Here is a 26,196-nt window from a genome sequence, read left to right on the forward strand (position 1 = left end):
TATAAGACACTGTCTTATTTTCGGGGAAACAGGGTACATCCTCACCATGGCTCTAGGTTTGAGTTCAAGGAGTCTGAGCTAAAGAAACACTGACCACAAAGCTATTGTAATATGGTTTCTAGGAAATTATAATTTTTTTGTCCTTTTTGTCCTCCTCAACCGAATAGCTTCTCCCAAAATCCCACACCAATTTTGTTTATTCTTTTTTTATTATTATTCTTTTACTTAAAGAGGGCCTCCAAACTGTATAAGCTTCAGGCTCCCACAAAACCTGGATTTGCCCCACGGAGATAGACAGGCTGCTCCCTGGGCTCAGCTGGCAGGAAGTCAAGACTTGTTTACCCCTAGTGCCTTCTCCACTCCTTAGGACAAACAGCCAATCAGCAACTAGACTGAAGGACGCTGCTGTGAAAGGATTTACTTCAAGGGGCTTAAGGTCTTTCCCTTCACTCATGCATGGGTGCTAGCAAGAAAGAGTGCCCTTTTGGTGACTTTCCCTCACTTAAATGTTAAAAAACACCCTTGAGTGGCAATTGAACACACTAATGAGACATGCGGCCCATGAAGAAGCATGTAGTCACACTGCACAAGAGCCAAGAAAACCCCACCTCTACATACTTAGGATGAGAGAACCAAGTTATTACCAATAAGTATTAGAACACTGGGAGTTCACAGACACCATTAACGCCTTTCTGCTTAATTTCACCGATTATTAATAACACTCTATCTATTTGATGGCCAAATTAGCAATGTACAAGTAAGAGGGGTTGCTGATGGTTAAGTCGAGTATTTATTGTTTTAAAGTTTGAAGTTTTTCTATTCTTGGAAGTAGAGGAATTGGAGAGGATGAAAACAAACAAAAAAAAATGTGAATACAAAGCAGAATTTTAAAACTCACTACATAAACGTTTCGTGAGTGTCCCTGTAGTGGCAAAAACTGCTTCAGAAAACTAGATTTTTATATACTGTATAACAGACCCATAAAAAGAAAAGGCTACGAAATCAGCACGATGATCATGACCTGTCATACAAAATGTGCTCAAAGTAAATGCTGACTTAGCATTTCTCCTGGGTTCCCTAAGAGCTACTCAATCATCTGCCTAGTTTCTAAAGAAGCACTGGAGTTACGAAACTACTCCTGCTCCCTACCCCACCAGCAACGTTTCCCCAGTTGGCACATTTTAAGGGTTACACTCAACTTTCTTTTTTTTTTTTTACAAGAAAAGGGATAAAGTTTACTTCAAACACCTATCTACCCCACAACAGCTAACCCTCCATATCAGTGGGTTCCTCATCTACAGATTTCACCAACCTCAGATCAAAAACATTTTGGGGGGAAAGAGGTTGGGAATATTACATTGCGTTGACGTGTATTATGTAGTTAGTCCTAAAATGGTTCTTGTACTGAACATGTCCAGACTTTTTCCTTGCCATTATTCCCTAAGCAATACAACTACTACTTACATTTCATTTACATTGTATTCAGTATTATAAGTAATTTAGAAATGATTTAAAGTATATAGGAGGATATGCAAATATTACACCATTTTATGTAAGGGACTTAAACATCTGAGGATTTTGATATCTTAGGGGGTTCCTAGAAAGGGATACTAAGAGATTATTTAATTCAATTAAGAAAAAATAAGGGTGGGAAGAAAGCCCACATATAGTAAAAATTTACAAAAAAGAAATAACATAAATAGGAAATTATAAAATTTATAAGAAATAAGTTTGCACAAAGTTCTACACAAATAAATTTAATAAAAATTTGGGGAAATCACCTTCTACTAAAATAACTTTACCAATACTGACACCAAGAGATGAATGCTCTAAAAAGATATGTTTGCACAAATGAAATAATGCTGTAGGGAGTAAACAAGAATTTTACCTACTCCCAATAAGCACCAAATTGAGGCCGTTTTATAAGGAATTCTACCAAATCTTTAAATCTGAGAAGAAAGAAAGGAATGGAAGGAGGGAGGAAAGTAGGTAACTAGGTAATAGGCTAATTGCAAGTAAAAGGATCAACTGGAAAAATCCTAACTCCAATTTTGGCAGATGGTTTCCAGCACCATATTTTGATGAGGCAATGTTTAGTCCATAAATGCAAAGATAACTCAAATATTAAGCTATTTGTCATAATATCCCTAAAAGGAAAATATATATTCACCACCCAAGATGCTGAAAATGCATAAAAAATTCAATATTCATTCTTAGTTTAAAATAACAAAACAAGAATCAACAATTATTTAACATAAGATGGAGAGCTAGAGCAAAGCAAACTTGATGCTTATTGGGAAGATACTGAAGGCACTACAGTCTGTACCCAACAGGAACAACAACTAGCACCAGTCACTCAACACTGTAGCAGCCAACACAATTAGATAAGTGAGAGGAATGCAGTACTAACTAAAAAATAAATAAAATGCAGACAAAGTTGAATCAGAAGTAGTCACTATCATGATGTGAAATAAAATAATTGTGTACCTGAAAAAAAAAAGAGCTAAGCCTATCTGAAAATCTTCATACAGTATGAGAATTCTTACTTGTATATCCTTCTACCTTACCAAATCAAATACTTTCCAATATATGAACAACCATCAGTTAGATAAGATGATGGAAGAAGACACTCATTTATAATAACAACCAGAAATATAACCTTAAGAGGAAATGTACAAAAACTGTATAAGAAAAACTCTGAGACATCTCTGCAGAATAAGAAAGAATGCTTAAACAAACAAAAAGATAGAATGTCCTTGGAGAGGAAGACTCAACATAGGTGATGTCAAACCTTCCTTAATAAATTTATAAATTTAATACAACTCTAATTAAAAATAAATAGTTCTATTTCCTCAAGATCATAAACAAACTGAAGGTCACATAGAAAAATAATCAAGCAAGAATAAACAGGAATAGTCTGCAAAGGAAAAGCAGCAAGAACAACTATCCCTACCAGATATGAAAACAATGTATTAAAACATCAATAATTAAAATAAGAAACCAGTGCATGAGAAGACAAGTAAATACACAGAACAGGATAGAAAGTTCAGAAATAGATTCAAACATATACTGGGATTCAGGAGGTTATTAAAGATGCATCACAAATAAGGGTGGTGGAGATGGACATTTTAATAGAGTGTTACGGTAACTGGATAGCTCGATATATACACCAAAATAAAATAAAACCATAAAAGTAAACAAAGAAAACATTGGAGAATTCTCTTAAAACTTGGCCAAAGGAGAACTCTTGATACTAAAAAAATTCAAACCCAAAAGCTATAAAAAGAAAATACTGTATTGTCTGATTTAACAACATAAAAAATGAAAGTTATCTGCATAATAACAAATATGGTAAACAAAAGGAAAAATATAATCACAAATTGAAAAAAAAAAAGTATTTGTATCTCAGTACAAACAAAAGCTAATTTAATATAGAAAAAAATGGTCAAAAGACATAAGTAGATAATTCCATTCCGGGGGGGAATACAAACGGCACTTAAACATGAAATGTGACAAAATCCCACTTCTTTTAAGAGAAACACAAATTAAGACTAAACTGAGTTTCAACTTTTCACCTCAGTCTGGCACAAATCCAAAAGTTTGATATATATTTACACCTTTGGTGAAGCTGTGGGAACTTACATACACTCCTAATGGAAGTGCAAATAGTACATCCATCCATGAAGGGCAATTTGGCAATATCAATCAAAGTTACAAATGGTCTTTTGACAGAGCAACCCCAGGTTCATGTTACAGGTATATATATTGCAGCTTTTTTTTTAATAGCAAAAGGTCAAGATCTACAGGTAAAAATAACCATTCACATTCATATAATGGAATTGCTGATTAGCTGTTAAAAATGAAGAAACTTTTTAAGTAATAATTTGGAAAGGACAATAAGATATAAGTGAAAAACACAAGGCTTAGAATAATATTTAGTATACATCATCTCTGATGTTAGAAAGTCTAGAAAATAAAAAACATTTGCATCATAATAGCATGTTTGTAATAAAGAAACACTAGGAAGATCTATAAGAAACTAGCATGGCCGAATCCGGTTTGGCTCAGTGGATAAAGCAGATTGGAAGGTCCCAGGTTCGATTCTGGTCAAGGGCATGTACATTGATTGCAGGCACATCCCCGGTAGCGGGTGTGCAGGAAGCAGCTGGTCGATGATTCTCTCTCATGTTTCTAACTCTCTATTCCTCTCCTTTCCTCTCTGTAAAAAATCAATAAAATATATTTAAAAGAAAGAAAGAAAGAAAGAAAGAAAGAAAGAAAGAAAGAAAGAGAAAGAAAGAAAGAAAGAAAGAAAGAAAGAAAGAAAGAAAGAAAGAAAGAAAGAAAGAAAGAAACTAGCATGATGTAGAGGTAGACAGTAACAGGGATGGAAACTACACTTATCAAAGCCTTTTTTTTTGGGGGGGGGGCGGTTTAGGGTGTGTGGGGTTTTTTTTAATCCTTACCTGAGAACATTCTTTTCATTGCTTTTTCAGAGAGTGGAAGGGAGGGGGAAAGAAGGGTGGTGGGGGGAGAGAGAGACTGGTTGCCTCCCCCATATGCCCCAACCAGGAGTGGGAAGCCAACCCACAACCCAGGTACATGCCCTTGACTGGGAATCAAACCCAAGACCCTTCAGTGCGAGGGCCAACATTCCAACTACTGAGCCTCACCAGGTAGAGCTCAAAGCATATGTTTCTATATATATCTATATATATCTATATATATCTATATATCTATATATCTATATATCTATATATCTATATATCTATCTATCTATCTATATATATATATATATATTTGATTGATTTCAGAGGGAAAGGGAGAAAGAAATAGAAACATCAATGATGAGAGAGAATCATTGATCAGTTGCCTCCTGAACACCCCACACTGGGGATCGAGCCTGAAACCTGGTTATGTGCCCTTGACCAGAATCTAACCCAGGACTCTTCAGTCTGCAGGCCAATGCTCTCTGTTCAATGAGCCAAACCAGGTAGAGTAATGCCTGTTTTTAAATTGCTATAACTGTTGAATCATTTAAATGCATTACTTACTCCAGCTAGTATGGCTCAGTGGTTGAATAGCAACCCATGAACCACGAGGTCAGTGGTTTGATTCCTGGTCAGGGCATATTCCCAGGTTTAGGGCTCAATCCCCAATGGGGGGACATGCAGGAGGCAGCCAATGATGCTTCTCTCTCACCGATGTTTCTATCTCTCTATCCCTCTCTTTTCCTTTCTTTCTAAAAATCAATAAAAACATTTTAAAAATAAAACAATAAATAAATGCATTTGTTGGCAAAAAATAAATATATTTTTTAGTCCTGTCCAGTGTGGCTCAACTGGTTGAGCAACATCCTGTGCACCAGGAGGTTTGGGGCTCCAACCTCAGTAGGGGCGTGCAGGAAGCAGCCAATGTTTCTCTCTCTCGATCATCCTTCCTCTCTCTTTAAAAAATTCAATAAACTATTCTTTAAAAAATTAATATGTTTACACAAAAACTTGCACACACATTTCCTTTGTATATTCATTTGCTAGTTCTCCCAGAATCACAATGTAATGACTCAGTATATCCTCAGAATTATAAAGATGAAACAAGGTAAAACTGCATTATGACCACATTCCACATTACCAGTGGTTCCCTTACATTTCAAATCTTACCCCAAAATACTTTATTTCTGGATTAGCTTTAGAAGACCCTAATAATCTCTAGTCATATGTCTATTGGAAAAGCAGTTTACAGATAAGGCAGTCTATGCTTTATTTCTGAAAAGGAGTTGATAGTCAACATCTATTATTCTTGGGATAAAATATAACACAAAGGAATGTCAGTAGGCGGAGGAATAAGGAGAAAGTAAATATAAAGTTAGAACTTTCTCTTCTTAGTTTCCATTCCCTCTGCTCTTATTCTCTTTCCTGGTTGATCTTTGTCTGGTTTCTCTCTTTTTGCCCCCTTTCTATGATGTCTTTTCTCTAGCCTTGGTGAATATCTTTCACTCTCTGGAAGTTCACTAAACCCACCATTTGAACTTTCACACTTTGTGAATAACTCCCAAATGTGCATCTATTGTCCTGACTTCTCCAAGATTCACATTTTTAAGTGGCTGCCTACTCACTTCATTCTCCACCAACCCCACTGCTCTGGTTCAAGGTCCATTGCCTTCCAGAATGGCTTCCTATCTACCATCTCTCCTTACTCCACTTATCCCAGCTCCAGTCTGTCTAATCCCACTTCCACAAAGCTACCAGATGTGTCTTCCCAAAACTCTGAGATCCCTTCATCTTAAGAAGTAATGTCTTAGCATGGCATTCAAGGCCTTTTAGAATCTGACTTCAGACTAAATATCCAAGCTTAACTCCTTCCACCTCCACTTGGCTTCCCTCATTCTGGCTCCAGCCACCCTAAATCAGTTCTTGGGTCCCTAATGTCTTCTAGGCACTTCTGCCCTCCTGCTTTTGCTTTGTTTTCTTCCACATATTACCCCTTTTCTTAAAAACCATTCAAAATTTTTCACATCAGCAGAACTCCATGGTTTCCTAGTGTTTATGTTTTTTTTTCGAGTCTATGAACCACCAATTCCATGTATTATATGATGAAAGGGTTCTCTTAACAGAGTACAAGCACACACACACACACACACACACACACACACACACACAAAAAAAAAAAAAAAAAAAAAAAGGACCAAGTTACATCAAACTTACGAAATTCTAAGTTGCTAAAATTAGATCAGGTTTGTACTAAAGGGCACAATGGATGGCTCTCCTATGGGGCAATGCCCTCCCCCTCCTTTGTTCAAAGGAAAATAAGGGGTAGAGCGATGTTAGTTCTTGTTGTGGATTACAAAACGCCTGTACTCTCTTTTGCGTACATACCCTTACACAAATGCTTCATTGATTGGCAGTCTTGAATGCAGGAGCAGAGGCTAGACACTGTCACACTCTGGAGTTTCACAATGCCTGAGGCATCACACACTTGATATCCATTTCGGAGGCGTCATGTGGGTTACCCACTGACTGGCGAGTAAACTTCGTTTGAACACATGAGTCATTGAAAATGAGGATGTTCATTTACTTGAGAACCGCTGTGCCATCATTGCAGAAGCAGGAAGAGGAAGGCACATGTATGCATGATACACTAACAGAATCCAGCTTAAACAAAAAGCTTACTGTGTTTGGGGAAATGGAAGACTATATGCAATGACTTTAAGTACTTTACATAGTCTGCCAAGCAGTTAGATGTTGTCTATCACACATGGCCAGAGAGATGGTCTCTGGAATTAATTATCAGCTTCCCCTCTGCTTAAACCAAGAGAATGCCACTAGTTGCAAAGGGGACACCACTGCCGGAAACCACTGTTTTCTAACTTGAAGAAAGGTATTATTCACTAAGCATATGCACTGTCTCCAAAGTACTTCAACTTTTTTTTTTATTATTGATTATGGTATCACATAATTGTCCTCAGTACTTCAACTTTTTTAAAAGACCTGGAGCAAATCTTTCTCTAAGTATCTATTTTCCACACGGGGTACGTTTTCCCAGACATTCAAAGGAAAGTGTCAAATTATCCCTCCCACCAAGTTTGTCTGTGGTGTTCCGGCATCCTCCGGCTCCAGGGTCCAATCTTGTTTCCCAGGAGAAGGGATCAGGTACAACTGCCCAGCACTTGGCACCGGAGAAGCACAGAGGCAGGGCCGATCCACCCCAAAGAAAAACACTGAGGCCAGACAGGGCAAAGGCTCTGACAGAAAAGCAGGCCACATTCCATTCTTTCCCCTTGCTCACCAGGCATCTCCCAGAAGTTACAGGAGACATGTGGGATCTACTGGTTCTGTTCCTGAGGAACCTTCAGGAAACTGAATAGGACTTCGGGGAATGTAAGATCTTCTCTGGACAGCCTCAGCTTCGGGGAAAACAGAGCTTTGAGGAAGAGAAGCAGGGAAACCAAGCCCTGACATAGAAAAGTTAGTGCAGGGAGTACAGAGCAGAGCTTCCACCACACTGTCTGAGATTGGCACGCAAGCCTGGCTCTTCTATCCCATTTCAGAGCATCTTCCTTGGGTAAAAGATCATGACTGTCTTCTCTCTCTCTCTCTCTCTCTCTCTCTCTCTCTCTCTCTCTCTCTCTCTCTCTCTCTCTCTTTCTCTCTCTCTCTCTCATGGCTCACTTATCAAAACCATCAAGATTACTTTAAATTCTATTCCTATTTCTTAGGTTGTTTAAAACCCTGACTCATTTCAAAGCATTTAATTAACTATACTGTACTTTCAATTACATCAATGTCATCAATACAATCTCAAACAATAAACCCAAATCTATGTCAAAACCCAATGACTCAACAGGTTCCCTTCCTTTCAGTAAATGATCCTCTGGTACAAAGCATGAGAACCCTCCCTATTTTCCAGGTCAGAGGTGGCGACAAGGTTTTATCAAGGAGGACAAACTCCAAATCAGTTTGAAGTGAACAGCTATCTGCAGGACTGTGTTCAGCAGAACTTTGAAAGCCACATATCAGTTCAGTGACAAAGACTTCATCAACTATGATGTCTGCCAGGGCCATGGAAGGGGTAACATGTAGAATGGATTTATTGACCCTGCTATTTGGGATTAGAATATAATCAAAAGCTTTACTGAAATAAAGATTCCTTCTAGTTTCCTGTTTTCTATATGGTTTATACGTCTATAATATAATTATGTGCCCCTTTTTTTTATCCCGAGTAATTTTCTATTAATGTCTCTTTCAGTTATCTAGACTAAAAATACTAAGCTAGAAGTACTGGAGATATACTTTTATTCTTGAGAAAGCAGATAAGAAAATCTACCTCCTTTTTCAAATCTCCTCCCTTATTAAATCTATTCCAAGTAGATCCCTAGAAACTTATAAAATAATCAATGCTGATTATAAAATGGGAAGGTTTTAATCCAATATATATAAATACTAATAATGGAATTGACCACTATAAATTTACTTATTTTGAACCATTAGTGGTCAATTCCATTATTGGAATTGTGGACCATAAGTGGGGTAAAAGTGTGGACACTGTAATCAGTTGTCAGTCAACATTTCAGAGAAACCAACAGGCATTTAGGATAACAGGCAAAGTTTCATTTTAATAAGTAACATTTTAAAACCCCATTCAATATACTGTTGACTCATGTCTTGACCAAAAGCCTGCATTAATATTGTTGATTTGGACATTAACCAACTTGATTAAACAAAAAATCACACAGCACAGAAACATCCATTTAACTCCATCATCAAAATGAGCCATCACTTTAACTAAGATGTTAACCTTATGATTTGACATTTTTGTATATTTTATTATAATGCTAAATGATCTTACTAGATTCATTTCTTCAAATATTTTGTTGATGATTTGAGATTGAAATGCTATGTGTTTCCTAGTATGCAACAAAGCCAACACTCAACAGAGACACTGGAAGAGTGGCCTCAACCCTCAAAGAGAGAATTATAAAGCATTGACCAGAGGAGCTGTAAGGAAGGCATGTCCTAAAGAGGGGAGAGGGGGAGACTAGGGAAGCCATGGAATTTTGAGTAAAAAAAGCAAATTGGGATTCCTTTTCAGGCTGCCTTTGACTAGCAAGATGACCTGAAGCTAGTTACCTTCACCTTCTTCACCTGCAATTTCCCTATCAATAAAATGGTGGTGCCAGTGTTTAACAAATGGGTGAGGATGACTGTTACTATTGATAGGTTTTTGTTTATAGGTAGAAGCAAAATAAAGTTTTGGAGCTTTGATTGGGATTTTCTCTAGGGAGCAGAGTGGCCAGAGGGGTGTGTTGGTGGGAAGGTTGGTTTGGGGAAACTTCTAAAATAACAAGCAGGTTGAGCCCATGTGGCTCAGCAGTTGAGTGCTGACCCATGAACCTGGAGGTGATGGTTCAATTCTCTGGTCAGGGCTCGATTCCCAGTAGGGGTGTACAAGAGGCAGCCAATCAATGATTCTCTCATCATTGATGTTTCTATCTCTCTTTCCCTCTTCCATCCTCTCTCTGAAATAAAATAAATGAATAAATAAATAAATACATAAATAAATAAATATAAATTTCTTTTTAAAAAAACAAGCTACATTTTTAATTTGATGGGTACCTGATAAGATATCATCATCCTCCCAACAGTAAATAGAATTCTAAACAATTAGGGGGTGTATTCTTGAGTTGACCATCCTGTCATCTAATCCTTGAGTCTTAATTCTCACTTAGTTTTTTTCAAACCTCAACAATTCTGAGATTCAGGTACTCTTCTAAACTGCTCAGGGCTTTGGGACTAAGACCTAAATCACAAGATCTCCATTAGCTAGATAGTGCTGGGGATAGAAAAAGTAAAGAGCTGCTTATATTAATGTTTAAAAAAAAACTAATTTCACAGAAAATAGGGATAGGGCACTGGGCATATCATCCACTTTGTTACTACCCACAACAAAAGAAAAACAATCTGAAAAATAATAGAAACTAAACTTCCTAATGGGCTTCTTAGAGGAGGAATCTTCTTTTCTGTGATTTGGGGCTTAAATCATTCACTTCCCACCCATCACTTCACAACAGTTTAAGACCATTTGCCTGATCTGACCTACCTTCTCCTTTCCTGCCAGAACCACTCCATCCTGCTTACTGGTTGTTGGCCAGAATTAAATGCTAAGTCATCTGCTTTCAGAAGTCAGAGCACATAGGTAAATGTAGGTCTCTAAACCACTTTAAATTAAATGTCCCTCCAGAACAGTATATTTTGTTGGATTGTGAGGTAAAATTTGAAGGAAGACGCCATTGTCTCACCTCTACCTTGCCTTACAGAATGCACTTCCTCTCCCACCATCCAGGTTTCTACACTAACCCTGCTATTCACTTGCTTATCTTGCATTCCACATTTCTCCAAACCAGAAATCGCTCTTTCAAGGGCATATTTGTTAAAAAACTAAAATAAATTATGCTAATGAAATAGATGCCAACCAATGAATGTATTATTCTCCAAGAGAACTGATTCACAAAAGACTGAAGGACAAAAGGGAGAGTGGAGGATTTTACTCCCTCTCCCCCAAACCAGGGGACATTTGGCATTGGGGACATTTGCATTGCAGAGACAACAGTTGTCACATTAGCGGTATGCTACTGTCATCTAATAGGTAGGAGACTGGAATACTGTTAAACATCTTACAATGCATAGGACTGCTCCCCATGACAAAGAATTATTCAGTGCAAAATGTCAGTAATGCTGAGGTCGAGAAACCAGCTCTAAGAAGTAATATATTTCTATTAACAACTCCCTTGTTCCATAGGTTTAAATTTAAATTCTAGGCATTGGTCAAGCTGAATGGAGATGTGTTTTGGAGCAAGTAACCATCAATCACATCTCCAAGACAGAAACCTATTTTCTGTTCATATAAAACTAGTCTCATTCATCAAACTAAAGACTCTAGCTGAATGATTATCCAGTTCTTTTTTTTTTAATTTTTATGTTTAAAATAGAAGGTTAACAAAAAATGAGATACCACAAAGATACCCATTATTGTATTTGCTTCAGATATTTTTTTAAAGAAAAAAATATTATACACAGTTAAAGTCTACCTGTGACCCCTCTACACCCCCCCCCCCCGCCCCCCGCAACCCTTTTCTTCTCTCTCCTAAAAGATAACCACAATGGTCAGCCTCTGTGACTCAATCGTTGAGCATTGGCCTATGAACCAGGATGTCATGGTTCCAATCTTGGGTTGTGGGCTCGTTCCCCAATGTGGGGCATGCAAGAAACAGTCAACCAATGATTTTTCTCATCATTGCTGTTTCTATCTCTCTCCCCCTCTCCCTTTCTCTCTGATGTCAATAAGAAAAATTTTTTTAAAGATAACCACTATATAGTACTATATATCATTTTCACATATTTTATACTTATCTATATATATCCACATACATATATAGTGTCTATTTTTGTTACTAGATGTTAAATAAATGTATTATACTATATATCTTCTTTTCTCTCAACACTGTTTAAGATTTGTTTACTCTATTCTCATGTGAACCCAGTTAATTAATTTTGAGAGCTGTAGAATATAAATAAACCAGCTTACATATTAATATTCCGACAGTTGAGTGACTGGGTTATCCCACATTTACACTGGATACACTTGTAACATATCTGCTATATGCTAATAATTTAGGTAGGTTCAATATCTTAGAATAGCAATTCTCATCCTTTTCATTTCATTGCATACATAAACACTAATTACTAAAATTCTGCAGCACACCAAAAAATAGATGTTTTTGCCGATCTGATTTTTAAACGTAGGTATAATTTTGATTCATTCACACCAGACAGCTATTACTGTGTTGACTGTTGTAAGTTTTTTATTTGACAATCTAAGGGAAAATAAGTCAGTGCATGTTTTAAAATCACTGAAAATCATTATCTTAAAAGAAGGGGAATTGTGGGATTATAATGTAATAGGTCTTCAACTTTGCTACAAATTGCCAAATTGTTCTTCAAAGTGGCTGAACTAAGTTTTCATGATATTGTACTTAGAAATATAGATGACTAATCTTGTAGCTTTCAAACAAACAAGCAAAATAATCAAATCTTTGCCTTCTACAGAGTTATATTAAGATGTAAGGATAAAAAGGTATGGTATGCTTATAAATTTTTCCAGAATCACCTACTTTCTATTAAGAATTTTTATTCTGAGAACAAAAACTATACTCCCTATGTCCAATAAAACAGTGTCAATAAATAAACAAACAAACATATTTGTGGACCGTGACTGAATCTTGATTCAAACAAAGCCATTATAAACACTTTGAAACTTTTAGGAAAATTTATATATGGGCTGTGTATTAGATTATATTATAAAACCATTCAGTTTGTTAAAGGGATAATAGCATTGTTGTTATTTTTAAAATCCTTTTTAAAAATATCCATTGAAAGACAAGAAATCTTATGTCTGCATTGAATCCTTCAGCATAAAATAAGAAGTGATAGATGAATCAAGTGTGGCAAAATCTTGACAACTTTGGAGTTCATTATACTATTCTGTTTTGGTGTATGTTTGAAAATTGTTTTCATCATCATGGCTGTCATTAGGCATAAGAATTGCTAAGAGAGACAGACCAGTAAAAGCAGGATTAGACAATTGGCCATGAAAAAGAAAATCTCAACCTCTAACCTTTCCATCTCATAACCAGATTATTAGTCTCTCTGAGGTAGCTAGACAAGTTTCAATATTGTAAAAGGGAGATAACACTGTTTTTTCAAGGCTTGATCCCCAGTAGAGGGCATGCAGGAGACAGCTGATCAATGATTCTCTCTCACCATTAATGTTTCTATCTCTATTCCTCTTCCTTCTTCTCTAAAATTAATAAAAAGTTTTTAAATGGTCTGCCCAAGATTAAAATGAGTATAGAAAAATTGTATTCCTCAAATGTCTGTCACAAACTATTATCCCACATTTTGTGTGAATTCAAAGGATTTGATTAACCAATGTTATACAGGTATCAATATTGTGAATTAAGTCTCATAGAAAGAATTCCAAAAATAAAATTACTGCAGAGGGAAATGTTAAGCACCTTGTTTTCTCTCTGAATAGGTATAACTTCAGGAGTTTTACCATAACATTTTCTCCTTTGTTTGTGTTTGGGTGTGGGGAAAGCAGGGACTTGGGGACAACAGATACAGAACAGAAATTTAGCATAGGGGCTTAATTAACAGTAGGTCACATAATCTAAAATCTTTAGAGTGCAGTGCCTGCTGGAGTAGAGTACAGTGGAGGACCTGAGGAGGCGGCATGCATTTCTCACTGCCCACAGCGCTGAGTCAGACCAGCAATACATTCCAGAGAACACTGCCAAAATGACTAAGCCACAGTTCCCATTTATTTGTATTGTTTGTGACTCATACACCCCTAGGCAAGGGCAAAGAGAGGCCTTTGATTCCTGACTGTTGACTTTTGGTTGGTGAGCATTCAAAATGTCCTAGTACCATAATGTAATTATAGTGGAATTAATCTTGATCATGAAAAGGACATAATTAATTACATTCATTACAAGTATGGTAGGCAGCTAGACAGACAGGAGCAGAGCAAGGATGATGGGCCAGGTAAAGAAGGAACAGTGCCACAGGTGCCTAGCAAAGGACAATTATAGGGTTTTAGGGTGGGACAACCAAGGATGACTTTTCTTCCCCTAGCATATAGCCGGTCATGAGGTTTGGACCCCAGGCCTGACCTTTCCTTAGAAATAACATCTAGGGGAGCAAATGGGAGAAACCAAGACGGGGGCATAGGTAAACACCTAAACTGCTGCTTTGCACAAAAATTTCAAAGCTACAACTAAAAGACAAAATGGACATCATCCAGAACCACAGGAAGACTGGCTGAGTGGAAATTCTACAACTAGAAGGAAAAAAAAAAGCACACTGAGACTCACAGGAGCTCCGGAAGGCAGAGGTATGGAGTCGTGTGTGGAGAGAGAGCTAGCAACTGAGTACATGGCTGGCTTTCTCAATCAGGAGGGAGACAAAAGCTCCTAACTGCTCTGAATTCCAGTTCTGGGAGAAACTCTGAGGACTCAGACTCAGACTCATTCGGGGAGAACCTGGACTGTCTGGCAGCGGGTGAAACTCTAGGGCAGCTTTCTCTCAGAGATAATTGCAGCGATTACTGCAGGACACTGAGACCCGGGGGGAGGGGAGGGGCAAACAAAGAGGAATCTGCAAATGTCTCCATAGCTCCTGCTAGGTGGCCTCAGGAAGCGGTTAAATTAGCACCTCCTTAGAGATCCAAGAGCTAGTATATCCAGGGGTCAGATTGGGACCATCCATATTACAATAGATCCATAAGGGACACACTCAGGCATCAGACTCAATGAGTACCAAAGCCCCACTGAAGCAAGTCTTGCCTCATAAGGGTTTCTCCAGCACAGGAGTTCTCCCATTGTAGACACAGCTGATTCTCACAGCCAATTGGCCTGGAGGTCAATTCCTCCCAGTGATACCAACAACAATCAAGGTTTAACTACAACAAGACTGTGCACACAGCCCACAAGAGTGTCCACCTCAGGTAACTGGGGAGGCTGGCCCACTGGGCCCTATAGGACACTTATTACACAAAGCCACTCCATCAACTCAGGGGAGCAGCCAAAATGTAGAGACAAAGAAACAGGTCACAAATGAAAGAAATGGAGGAAAGCAAATGACTGGATATAGAGTTCAATCATAAGGTTTTTCAAGAATTTTCTAGAAAAGGCCAATAAATTTAGCAAGACCCTCGAGGATATGAAAAAGGACCAACTAGAAATTAAGCATACACTGACTGAAATAAAAAATAATATACAGAGATCCAACAGGAAACTATGGGATCGCAAGAATCAAGTCAAAGATTTGAAATACAAAGAAGCAAAAGACTCCCAACTGGGAAAGAAAAAAGAAAAAAGAATCCAAAAATTTGAAGATAGTGTAAAGAGCCTCTGGGACAACTTCATGTGTACCAACATCAGAATTATGGGGGTGCCAGATGAAGAGAGAGAGTAAGATACTGAAAACCTAGTTGAAGAAATAATGATAGAAAATTTCCCCCACTTGGTGAAAGAAATAGATTTACAAGTCCAGGAAGCACAGAGGACCCTAAACAAAAGGAATCCAAAGAGGACCACACCAAGACACATCATAATTAAAATGCCAAGACAAAATGCAAAAGACTAAGAGAGAATATTAAAAGCAGCAAAAGAAAAACAGTTAGTTACCTACAAGGGAGCACCTATATGATTGTTAGCTGATTTTTCAATAGAAACTATGCAGGCCGGGTGGGAGTGGCAAGAAATATTCAGTGATAAATAGTAAGGACCTAAACCAAGATGACTCTGCCCAGCAAAGCTATCATTCAGAATTAAAGGTCAGATAAAGAGCTTCACAGATAAGAAAAAGCTAAAGGAGTTCATCACCACCAAACCAGTATTATATGAAATGCTGAAAGGTACTCTTTAAGAAGAGGAAGAAGAAGAAAAAGGTAAAGGTAAAAATTATGAACAACAAATACATATCTATCAACAAGTGAATCTAAAAATCAAGTGAATAAAAAATCTAATGAACAGAATAAACTGGTGAATATAGAATCAGGGGCATAGAAAGGGAGTGGACTGACAATCCTCTGGCCTGCATAGTTTCTGTTGAGAAATCAGCTGACAATCGTATAGGTGCTCCCTTGTAGGTAATTAACTGTGCTTCCTGGTCTTGTAAGGGGGGAAGGTTTATGGGGGTACGGGTAGAGATTGGACAAAAATCGTACACCTATGGATGAGAACAGTGGGGGGTGGGAAAGGGCAAAGGGTGGGGTGGGAACTGGGTAGAGGGAAGCTATGGGGGGGAAAGAGGAACAATTGTAATAATCTGAACATTAAAGATTTATTTTTAAAAATAAAATAAAATAAAATCCCATAACTAAAAAAAAAAGAAAGAAAGAAAAAAAAATAACATCTAGGCCTCAGTTGTATTTCAGCCCCATGCCCAAAAGAGCAACAAAACCAGCCACAGCTGATCTCAGGACCAGCTACATTGAATAATGACCCCCTGCCCTGGCGCCAAACAATCAATCAGTGGAGACCCAGACCCAGAAAGGACACACCTGGAAAGATGGTGAATATTAAGATCTCCGCCAGGGTCCTCCATGAAAATCTCCACCCTTAAAACCTTTAGGACAGAGGACCCAGTGTACTCTCCCTCCTTGTGAGCCCATCCAAGCCCTTTCTTTTCCTTTTTCCTTTCCCCTCCCCACAAGCACTTTACCATTAGCTTCCTCACTCCCAGGCTCCAAGAACTCTTCCTTTACCTCTTATAACTTGTTTCCTAAGCCCACTTCTAGGAACTACTTTTTCTACACCTGTGATTTATAAATAAATGTTCTCTTATAGTTTGGATCTTGGCTCTGAATTCTTTCCTGGCCAGAAACCAAGTACCGAGGTTGCTGAATTCAGGGCTGGTCTGACCCCACTGATCTAACACCCAGTGCCATTCCCACTGCCTACACCACAAGTATAATCAAAATTAGCATTTATACAGTTTCAAGTTTGGTAGCATAAGTCCTGAAAATCAGTCAGGTAACCCAAAGAGTGAGGCTGGTGGCTATTCATAGTTCACAACAGAGTAGAATAAAAGTTGCCAAAATCTCTGTCAGTCCATGTCTCAGGGTCTGAAGAGATACATTTGTGTTTTGGCTGAAGTCGTGAAAGCTCAGCTGATGCAAGGAAGCAAAGGAACTTTCTCTCATGTTAGCCTTCTAGCACATCAGCTCTCTGAGAACAAAAAGTAGGATAGAGGATAAAACTATATTTCCTACCAGAGCTGAATGTTACTTGAAGGGAATAAAAACATTGAACTTCATCATTGTATCAACAATGAGGAAAAGTCCTAAACCTAGAAGAGGAAGGTGTAATAATAGAACTTCTTAAAGGGATCTTACTTACCATCATATCTGAAGCTTAATAACTTAGGACATTGTAATAGAAGACACAATAGAATATGGCTAAAGACAGAAGAGAATTATTTAATCACACAGATAACATTTCCTTGGGTTCACTTTTCAGTTGGCTTATTCAATAAAAGCACAGATAAAATATAATGCAAGGGGAGGGAGACTGTAAGTGTTTCCGAAAATGTGTTCCACCAAGTAAAAGAGCAGCCAAAGGAATTTGTTGGTGCAGAAAATAAATATAACTATTCCCCTATTTAGTTCATCTCTTCTTCTCAGCTCTACAAAGCTATCATCGGCCCAGTATCATTTAGCTAGACACCTCAAAATTGCTCCCTCCCTCCTGGGAGAGAGCCTTGGCCTGCCTGTGGCCCTGGCCTAAACTTTAACCAGCTCATCTCAGGCTTGTGTGGTTGCTGGCTACAGTACAGAGACATGATGCTCAGAAGGCAGAAGATTGCACCAGCCAAGCCAGTGCTGTGTGTTTCATCACCCTCCGCCAGTCATCTAGGATTGAAATTATCAGGCTGACTCCAAACACCAGGATGCATCAACAGAGCACACACCCTGGAACAGAGCTACCTAAGCAGGACGTAAGTCAGGATGGGAACAAAGCTGCATACCACGAACAGTTGTGGGGTTGGTGAACAGAGATGAAAGATGCACATGTCAGAGCCTAAGTCAGACCTCACATTGTCCTTTGCTGATGCACCTATGTTAGCATTTATACAGTGGCCTGTTGGATGCCTGTCTCCCCACAGGAACCATGCCTCAATCACCTTTGGATCCCCAAATAATCCTAAAAGGATCTCACTTGTGGGTAGCAAATACTGAACACCTGCCACTCTTTCACTTCCACTTCCACTTTTTCCTGAAGGTACCTTGGGAAAGATAAAGATGAAAATAGAAAAGACAGATGCATAACAACAAAAAATCCAACATGTGGAAGTATTCACTTTCAGATAGGCTAAAAAAACTAAACCAAGGCTACTGGCCACCCTCACCAAGTGACTTTTTGAGCCTCTTAACCTGCCAAATTGAAACACCTTGTGCCCTTTTAAATTCATAACCCAAGATATGAACCACCACTGCCACCACTTCAATACCTAAGGCCCCATAAATGGACACTCAAGATCAATGAAAGCCCAAATTCTCACCAAAGACAACAGAAAACCAGCAATAAAGTATGTCCTCTCCTTAAAACATAAAGACACACATGATAAAATGTACCCAACCCAGAAAAACAAAAAGATTAGTAGATCTACTCTATCTGGGAGAAAGAAATCTGGCACCACAAAGAGGATATCCAATCTTAGTATAAATATGTTCAGTAATAGTACTCTGGTAGACACCACAAAACTCTACTAGTCGCTTCACTCATTTGAACATAACAATAAATTATACAAAAATAGATGTTTTCATTCAAATAAGTTATTTTTAAAATAAAATTTCTACAACTCCTCTTAGACAAGCCTCCAGAAGATAAACTTCTAGTAAAGTGTTTAACAGTTTGACCTTTTTTAATCCCAAATTAGATGGGCACAAAATTCTTTCAACAATTATTTTTTTAAATGCATAAAGACTTAATCTTGTATTAACTCTAGTGATTCATTTCTTACTAATGTTATAGCCCCTACACTCATAGAATTCTACTCCCCTATGAACGTGCTGCCTTAAATAATTCTTAAATTTTTTTTAAAAAGTTTTCTTGGGGATAAAAGCAAAGCACACCAACAGAAGCAGAGACGGGTTAAATCCGTTGACTTGTTAATTCACTTCTAACAAACATTAAACAAGTTTCATTGCTGCAGGCCTTTTCTGAGCCTTTGTTACTGTGCAACACTACTCTCCAAAAGGCAGGTGTGGTATGTGGTGATTTCACGGGAAAGTTGTTGTTGTATTCCATGTATCGTCAATTGGCTTTTATCAGGAAAGAGTATTCTGAGGAACAGAATACTTTGAAAGCCACATAGTAGAATCTACACTAATAAAAGAGAAATATGCAAATTGACCATACCTTCATGACACCCACCAGCCAATCAAAAGTATGTAAATTAACCCAACAAAGGTGCCGGGTTAATTTGCATACTCAGGCTCAGAGCGGCCAGGCAGGGTGGAACATGAGGAGTGGGGTGGGGGACAGAGACAGAGGGAGCAGCACTCTGGCCGGAACAGAGAAGACTGAAGGCTCTGGCCAGAGCGCAGACTCAGGCTGGCTGGGGGGAAGACGAAAGGCAGCAGCCAGAGTGAAGGCTTGGGTCCGGGTGCTGGAGGAAAACCAGTGCAGGCAGACAGGGGAAGGAAGGCCTATTGCATGAATCTTTGTGCAACGGGCCTCTAGTTGTGTTAATAAAACCTCAAAAATAGGTTTAATTCCCAGTTTAGTCCAATTACCTTTTTTTTTTTTTAAGCCATTGACTACATCTTTAAAACCATGAACAACCACCTTTAAATGCATGCCTTTACAAATACACAGGTAAACTAGCAAACATCATCTCCTTTACAGTAACAACTCATTCAACACTCAAGCAGCTACTATTTTGAAAAGAATTATGAGCAATTCTACAGAATGCACTACTCTATGCATATTACAAGTTCAAATTGAGTAGATGTAAATGGGACATTTTATATCATCATATTTTGAATATTTTAAACATGAAAATGAAAAGACTCACCAACAGAAGCTGAGTTTTTAAGAACTGACTCCTTTTGGATTCCTTTTTCAATTCGTAACGTGGCCCACTGTTTAAAAACAAGAAGCATTAATTTAAACTGTTCCATAGACACAGTATAGCATACGTAATCATGCTTATTCAGAAGTGAAATTAAACAGTAAGCCCTAGTGTTACTTGAATTAAAGAGATCCCCCAGGGAACCTGATGTAGCACTATTCCAAGTCCCAGGTGTACTCTTCTATTCTGATAATGCCTGATAGGAGGAACAGATCACGTTTACTCCATTTAAATCACTCACACACAATCTGGTACCACAACAAATTACTCCTTGAAAAGTTGGCGAAGCATGTTGAGCAAGAGCAAAGGTATGGCCTTAAGACTACCAGGGTTTTCCCTGGCCAGTGTAGCTCAATTGGTTGAGCATCATCTGGTAACCAAAAAGTCACCAGTTAAATTCCCAGTCAGGGCACCTGCCCAGGTTTCAGGTTTGATCCCTGGGTGGGTACAGGAGACAACTGATCAATGTTTCTCTCTCACATCAAAGTTCTCTCTCTCTCTCTCTCTCTCTCTCTCTCTCTCTCTCTCTCTCTCTCATTCCCCCTTTTTCCCTCTCCCTTCCTCTCTCTCTAAAAAAAAAAATCAATGAAAACATATTTAATTTTAAAAAAAGACTACCTGTGTTCAAGTTACTTAATCCCTCTAGGCCTCAGTCTCCTCATATGGAAAGTTAAATATAATAGTTCCTATCCCATAGGGTTTACTATGAGAATTAGATGAAACTAACACATGTAAAAACTCAGGGCCCAAAACTATAGCTATTATTTTCATAGTAAATTAGGCATTCAAGGCTCAGATGCACTCAAGCCTAATTGCCTGCATCAATGATAAGCCTGAAAAGGAAGACAGAGTGAGACTTGGAAAGCTGGAAAGCAATCAGTGAAGTCGGTAACTAAAGAAATCATATGCCCAGATGGTCACTTGTGTTTTAAGATACATAGGAAAAATGTTATAATTATGAGTGACCAGGGGTTTGAGAGAAGTTAAGAATGGGAAAAATCAACTCCCATTTTGCTTTGAATGTACATAGGAGTGTAAAGAAACATAGCAAGATGTGACTTGCTATTTTCTACTTTACACTTTTTTTAATGCATTTTCAATATTATCTACCATTAACATCATAGTTCAAAAACTACAAGTTGGCCCTGGCCAGTGTGGTTCAGTTGACTGGAGCAGCATCCTGTGCACCAAAAGGTGGTGAGTTCGATTCCTGGTCAGGGTCAGGACACATAGCCAGGCTGCGGGTTCGGTCCCTAGTTGATTGATGTTTCTATCTTTCCCCTCCTCTCTCTATAATTAATAAAAATTGTTTTTTTTAAATGTGCTATTAAAAAAATAAACTACACGTTAACCTTGTTGACAGCATTCCAGAAAATTCCAATTGTTATTTTTTTCTAGTTTAGAAAGGTGCCATTAAATTATTTAGATTACTACAATTCCAGAAGTTAACACTGGCTAAATTGACTGATTTGGAGTGGGAAGGGGGGAGCTGAATAGAGAGAGGTAAAATACATTGTAATAATTATAATTAGCACCCTCGAGGAACAAAAAAAAATTATTAAATATGTCAAGGCATATATCTCAATTATTGATAAGCTCAGAGGAATAATTCAGAGATGAAAATAAATTTCAAATAAATAAGAAAATAAACTGATAAAAAAAAATAACCTAAAATATGTACATGAAGGTCGAAGAGTAAGGCATGATCTGACTATGTCAGGACCCTTGCACAACATTCCAAAGAGCCAAGTAGGAACATGCCATTTGTGCTTAGAGAACATCCTATAAATAGAGGCTAATCTTCCAGGCTTCAAATGTCAAATCACAAATTATAATAAGACTCAGTCTTAATCTGGTTACATCTTTTTCTCTTCCTTGAAAACTTAAAACTTTAGACCTTCCATGTTTTCTCAATAGAGGTAAAGGTTTATTACTATGTTTTTATTTTTTTATTTTTTACTTATTGAGGGGTTTTTTTTTGGGGGGGGGGGGGGAGAAGAACATCAATTTGTTGTTCCACTTATTTATGCATTCATTGGTTGATTCTTTTTTTTTTATGTATTTAATTGATTTTTACAGAGAGGAAGGGAAAGAGATAGAGAGTTAGAAACACAGATGAGAGAGAAACATTGATCAGCTGCCTCCTGCACACCTCCTACTGGGGATGTGCCCGCAACCAATGTACATGCCCTTGACGGGAATTGAACCTGCGACCTTTCAGTCCGCAGACCAATGCTCTATCCACAGAGCCAAACCAGTTAGGGCCATTGATTGATTCTTGCATGTGCCCTGACCAGGGATCAAACCCACAGTCTTAGCACATCAGGATGACACTCTAACCGAGTTATCTGGCCAGGGCTCTACAGTTTTTCAATTTAAAGCTTTGTACCTATTATCATTGTAAGTAGACCACAAATATGATTAAAACAAAATGTTGTAAATAATCAATCCTGATTAGTCTTGGAGCTCAGTTTTCTTTTATGGTAGGCATTTGATTTTATAGTTTATATAAATAGTAATTACCTTCAACTAGGACAATTATTTCATGCTCATCTGATGGAAAAATACTGATATTTTGTGGTTGTTATGGACTAATTTGTCTTCCCCCCCAAAAAAAAATTCATATGTTAAAGCTCTAACCCCCGTTACATCATAATGTAACTGTATTTAGAGATATGACCCTTTAAAAGGTGATTATGTTAAAGTGAGGTCTTTAGGGTGGACACTAATACAATCTGCCAACTGTCCTTATAAGATGAGAAAATTTAGCCAAACAAGGAGACACCAGAGATGCACACACACAGAAGAAGGGCTATATGAGGACACAGCAAAAGTCAGTCATCTGCAAGACAAGGCGATAGACCTCAGGAGAAAGTAATACCTTGATCTTGGACTTCCAGCCTTCATAACTACGAAGAAATAAATTTCTGCTGTTTAAGTCACCCAGTCTATGGTACTTTGCTATGGTAACCCTAGCAAACTAACACAAAGGCATTGCTTAAATAGGATGATTTGCTACAAAGAACTCCATATTCTGTCACCAGACAAGATTCAGAGCACATAACATCTCCTGAAATGGTAACACCAATGGTAATACCAAATGCAATTATGGTGTTGAAGACTAGCAAACTTTAAGATGGGAGAAGTTATTTAATGTAACAGGGAACTTATACTGGAAAACCATTTTCTTCCTTGGGCTTCTTCTCCAGTGAATGTGAAAATGTGCCTGCTCTGCAGTCAGACATACAAGCACATGAATCGCAGTTCTGCCACTTCCAGGTTGTCACCATCTCAGACAAAATACTTTAACCTCTTGGGGCCTCATTATCATCTTCTCTAAACCTGGGACAATTACCAAGCATTGTTATAAAGGTTGAAGAAAATAACCTACCTTTCCAGGGATGCAAACTGGTACAATACTCACAAATCAATAAACATGATACATCACGTAAGCAAAATGAAGGATAAATATCACATAATCATATCAATAGATGCAGAAAAAGCATTTGACAAAATCCAGCACCCTTTTTTGATAAAAACTCTCAGTAGAATAGGAATAGAGGGATTGTACCTCAACATAATAAAGGCCAAATATGACAAACCTAGAGCCAAATATACTCAATGGGTAAAAACTAAAAGTGCTTCCCTTAAGATCAGGAACAAGACACTCTTATTCGATATAGCATTGGAAGTGCTAGTTACAGCAATCAAACAAGAAGAAGAAATAAAAGGCATTCGATTTGGAAAGGAAGAGGTTAAACTTATTATTTGCAGATGGCATGATATTGTACATAGAAAACTCTAAACACTCTACCAAAACCCTGGCCATGTGGTTCAGTTGGTTGGAGCATCACCCCATACACCAAAGGGTGGCAGGTTCGATTCCCAATCAGGTAGTAAAAAGAAGAAAAAGACTCCACTCAAACACTCTTAGATTTAACAAAGTAGCAGGATATAAAATTAACATCCAGAAATTGATGGCATTTCTAAACACTAATAAAGAACTATCTGAAGGAGAATTTTTTTAAAAAATCCCATTTACTATTGCAATGAAAAAAATAAATAAATAAAATAGCCGAAACCGGTTTGGCTCAGTGGTAGAGCATAGGTCTGCGGACTGAAAGGTCCCAGGTTCGATTCCGGTCAAGGGCATGTACATTGGTTGCGGGCACATCTCCAGTAGTGGGTATTCAAGAGGCAGCTGGTCGATGTTTCTCTCTCATCGACGTTTCTAGCTCTCTATTTCTCTCCCTTCCTCTCTGTAAAAAATCAATAAAAAATATATTTAAAAAAAAAAAGAAAGAAAGAAAATAAAATACCTAGGAATACTGAACCAAGGGGGAAAAAGACCTGTATTCAGAAAACTATAAGATATTTAAAAAAAAAAAAAATAGAGGAAGACATAAACAAATGGAATAATATTCCATGTTCATGAAAATGGAGACTGACATTAAAAGTCTTCTAGAACAGCATGGACAGTGCCCCATATGGATGAACCAGAGGCAAAGAAAAAGGCTGAAGGCAAAGTGAGAAAAAGGAAAAAGGAAAAGCAAAGCAAAAGCAGTAAAGGCGCCTAAGGGTTTGGCCTGGTAGACTTTTAAAAACTTGAAAGTTTGCTTAGATCTTTGATTAGAACTTATACACCTATTTTAGCTTCTATCAAATGAAAACCTTGTTTCCATTTTTTTAAGTAGGCCTTTTTCTTCAATTAAAACTCAATATAACACCTCAAATTTGTTTTAGGAATTTGAATAAAATATTTTCTTTGAAAAAAAGAAAAAAACTATGGGTTGGAAAAATTAATATAATTAAAATGTTCATACAACCCAAAGCAATCTACAGATTCAACGCAATCCCTATTAAAACACCAAATGCATATTTCACAAATCTAGAACAAATGTTCCAAAACTTTATATGTAACTAAATAAGACCTTGAGTAGCCTCAGAAATCTTAAAAAAGAAGAACAAAGTTAGTGGATCACAATACCAGATATCAAATTATACTACATGGACACTGTAATCAAAACAGCCTAGTACTGGCTCAGGAACAGACATATGGATCAATGGAACAGAACAGAGACCCCAGAAATCAACCAAAGCCATTACTCTCAATTAATATTCGACAAAGGAGACAAGAGCGTACAAGACAGTCTCTTCAATAAATGGTGTTGGGAAAATTGGACAGGTATATGAAAAAAAAAAAATGAAACTAGACCACCAACTTACACCATACACAAGAATAAACTCAAAATGAATAAAAGATTTAAAGTTGCAAAACCATAAAAAAATCGTAGAAGAAAACTAAGCAGAAAATCTCAGACATCTCATGTAGCAGAATTTTCAGATACATCTCCTACGGCAACAGAAACAAAGGAAAAAATAAACAAGTGGGACTACATTAAACTAAAAAGTTTCTGCACAGCAAACAAAAAAACAAAAAAACAAAAAAACATCAAAACAATGAAAAGGTAACCCACTACATGGGAAAACATATTAGCCAATGATACATCTGCTAAGGGGTTTAATTTCCAAAATATATAAAGAATGTATACAACTCAACACCAGCAAGACAAACAATCCAATCACCTCATACCTGTCATAATAGCTACATCAACAAATGACAAGTGCTGGTGAGAATGTGGAGAAGAGGGAACCCTAGTACACTGCTGGTGGGAATATAGATTGGTACAGCCACTGTGGAAAACATTATAGAGTTTTCTTTAAAAATTAAAAATGGGGCTGCAATTTGACACAATACTAGTAATCCCACTTCTGGAAATATAGCCTAAGAATCCCTACCTGAAACACCAATCAGAAAGAATATATGCATCCCTGTGTTCATAGCAGCATTATTTACAATAGCTGAGAGCTGGAAACAGCCCAAGTGCCCATTAGTAGATGAGTGCATAAAAAAGCTGTGGTACATTCATACAATGGAATATTACATGGCTATAAAAAGGAAGAATCGCCCTAACTGGTTTGGCTCAGCGAATAGAGTGTC

The 26,196-nt window shown here is 37.7% G+C and overlaps 1 protein-coding gene across 4 annotated transcripts in view; it reads right to left on the reverse strand.

Moving 5' to 3' along the window:
• GPAT3 (glycerol-3-phosphate acyltransferase 3) overlaps nt 1-26,196 on the reverse strand; it is a 62,728-nt gene that overhangs the window by 29,718 nt on the left and 6,814 nt on the right. For all 4 annotated transcript variants that reach the window (XM_084882153.1, XM_084882155.1, XM_084882152.1 and 1 more), the window contains exon 3: nt 20,139-20,205. In XM_084882153.1, coding sequence (XP_084738279.1) covers nt 20,139-20,205 — 67 coding nt within the window. The remainder of the gene's footprint in view (nt 1-20,138; nt 20,206-26,196) is intronic.

The sequence above is a fragment of the Pipistrellus hanaki genome, assembly GCF_964339955.1.
Source record: "Pipistrellus hanaki genome assembly, chromosome: 1".
Taxonomy (NCBI): domain Eukaryota; kingdom Metazoa; phylum Chordata; class Mammalia; order Chiroptera; family Vespertilionidae; genus Pipistrellus; species Pipistrellus hanaki.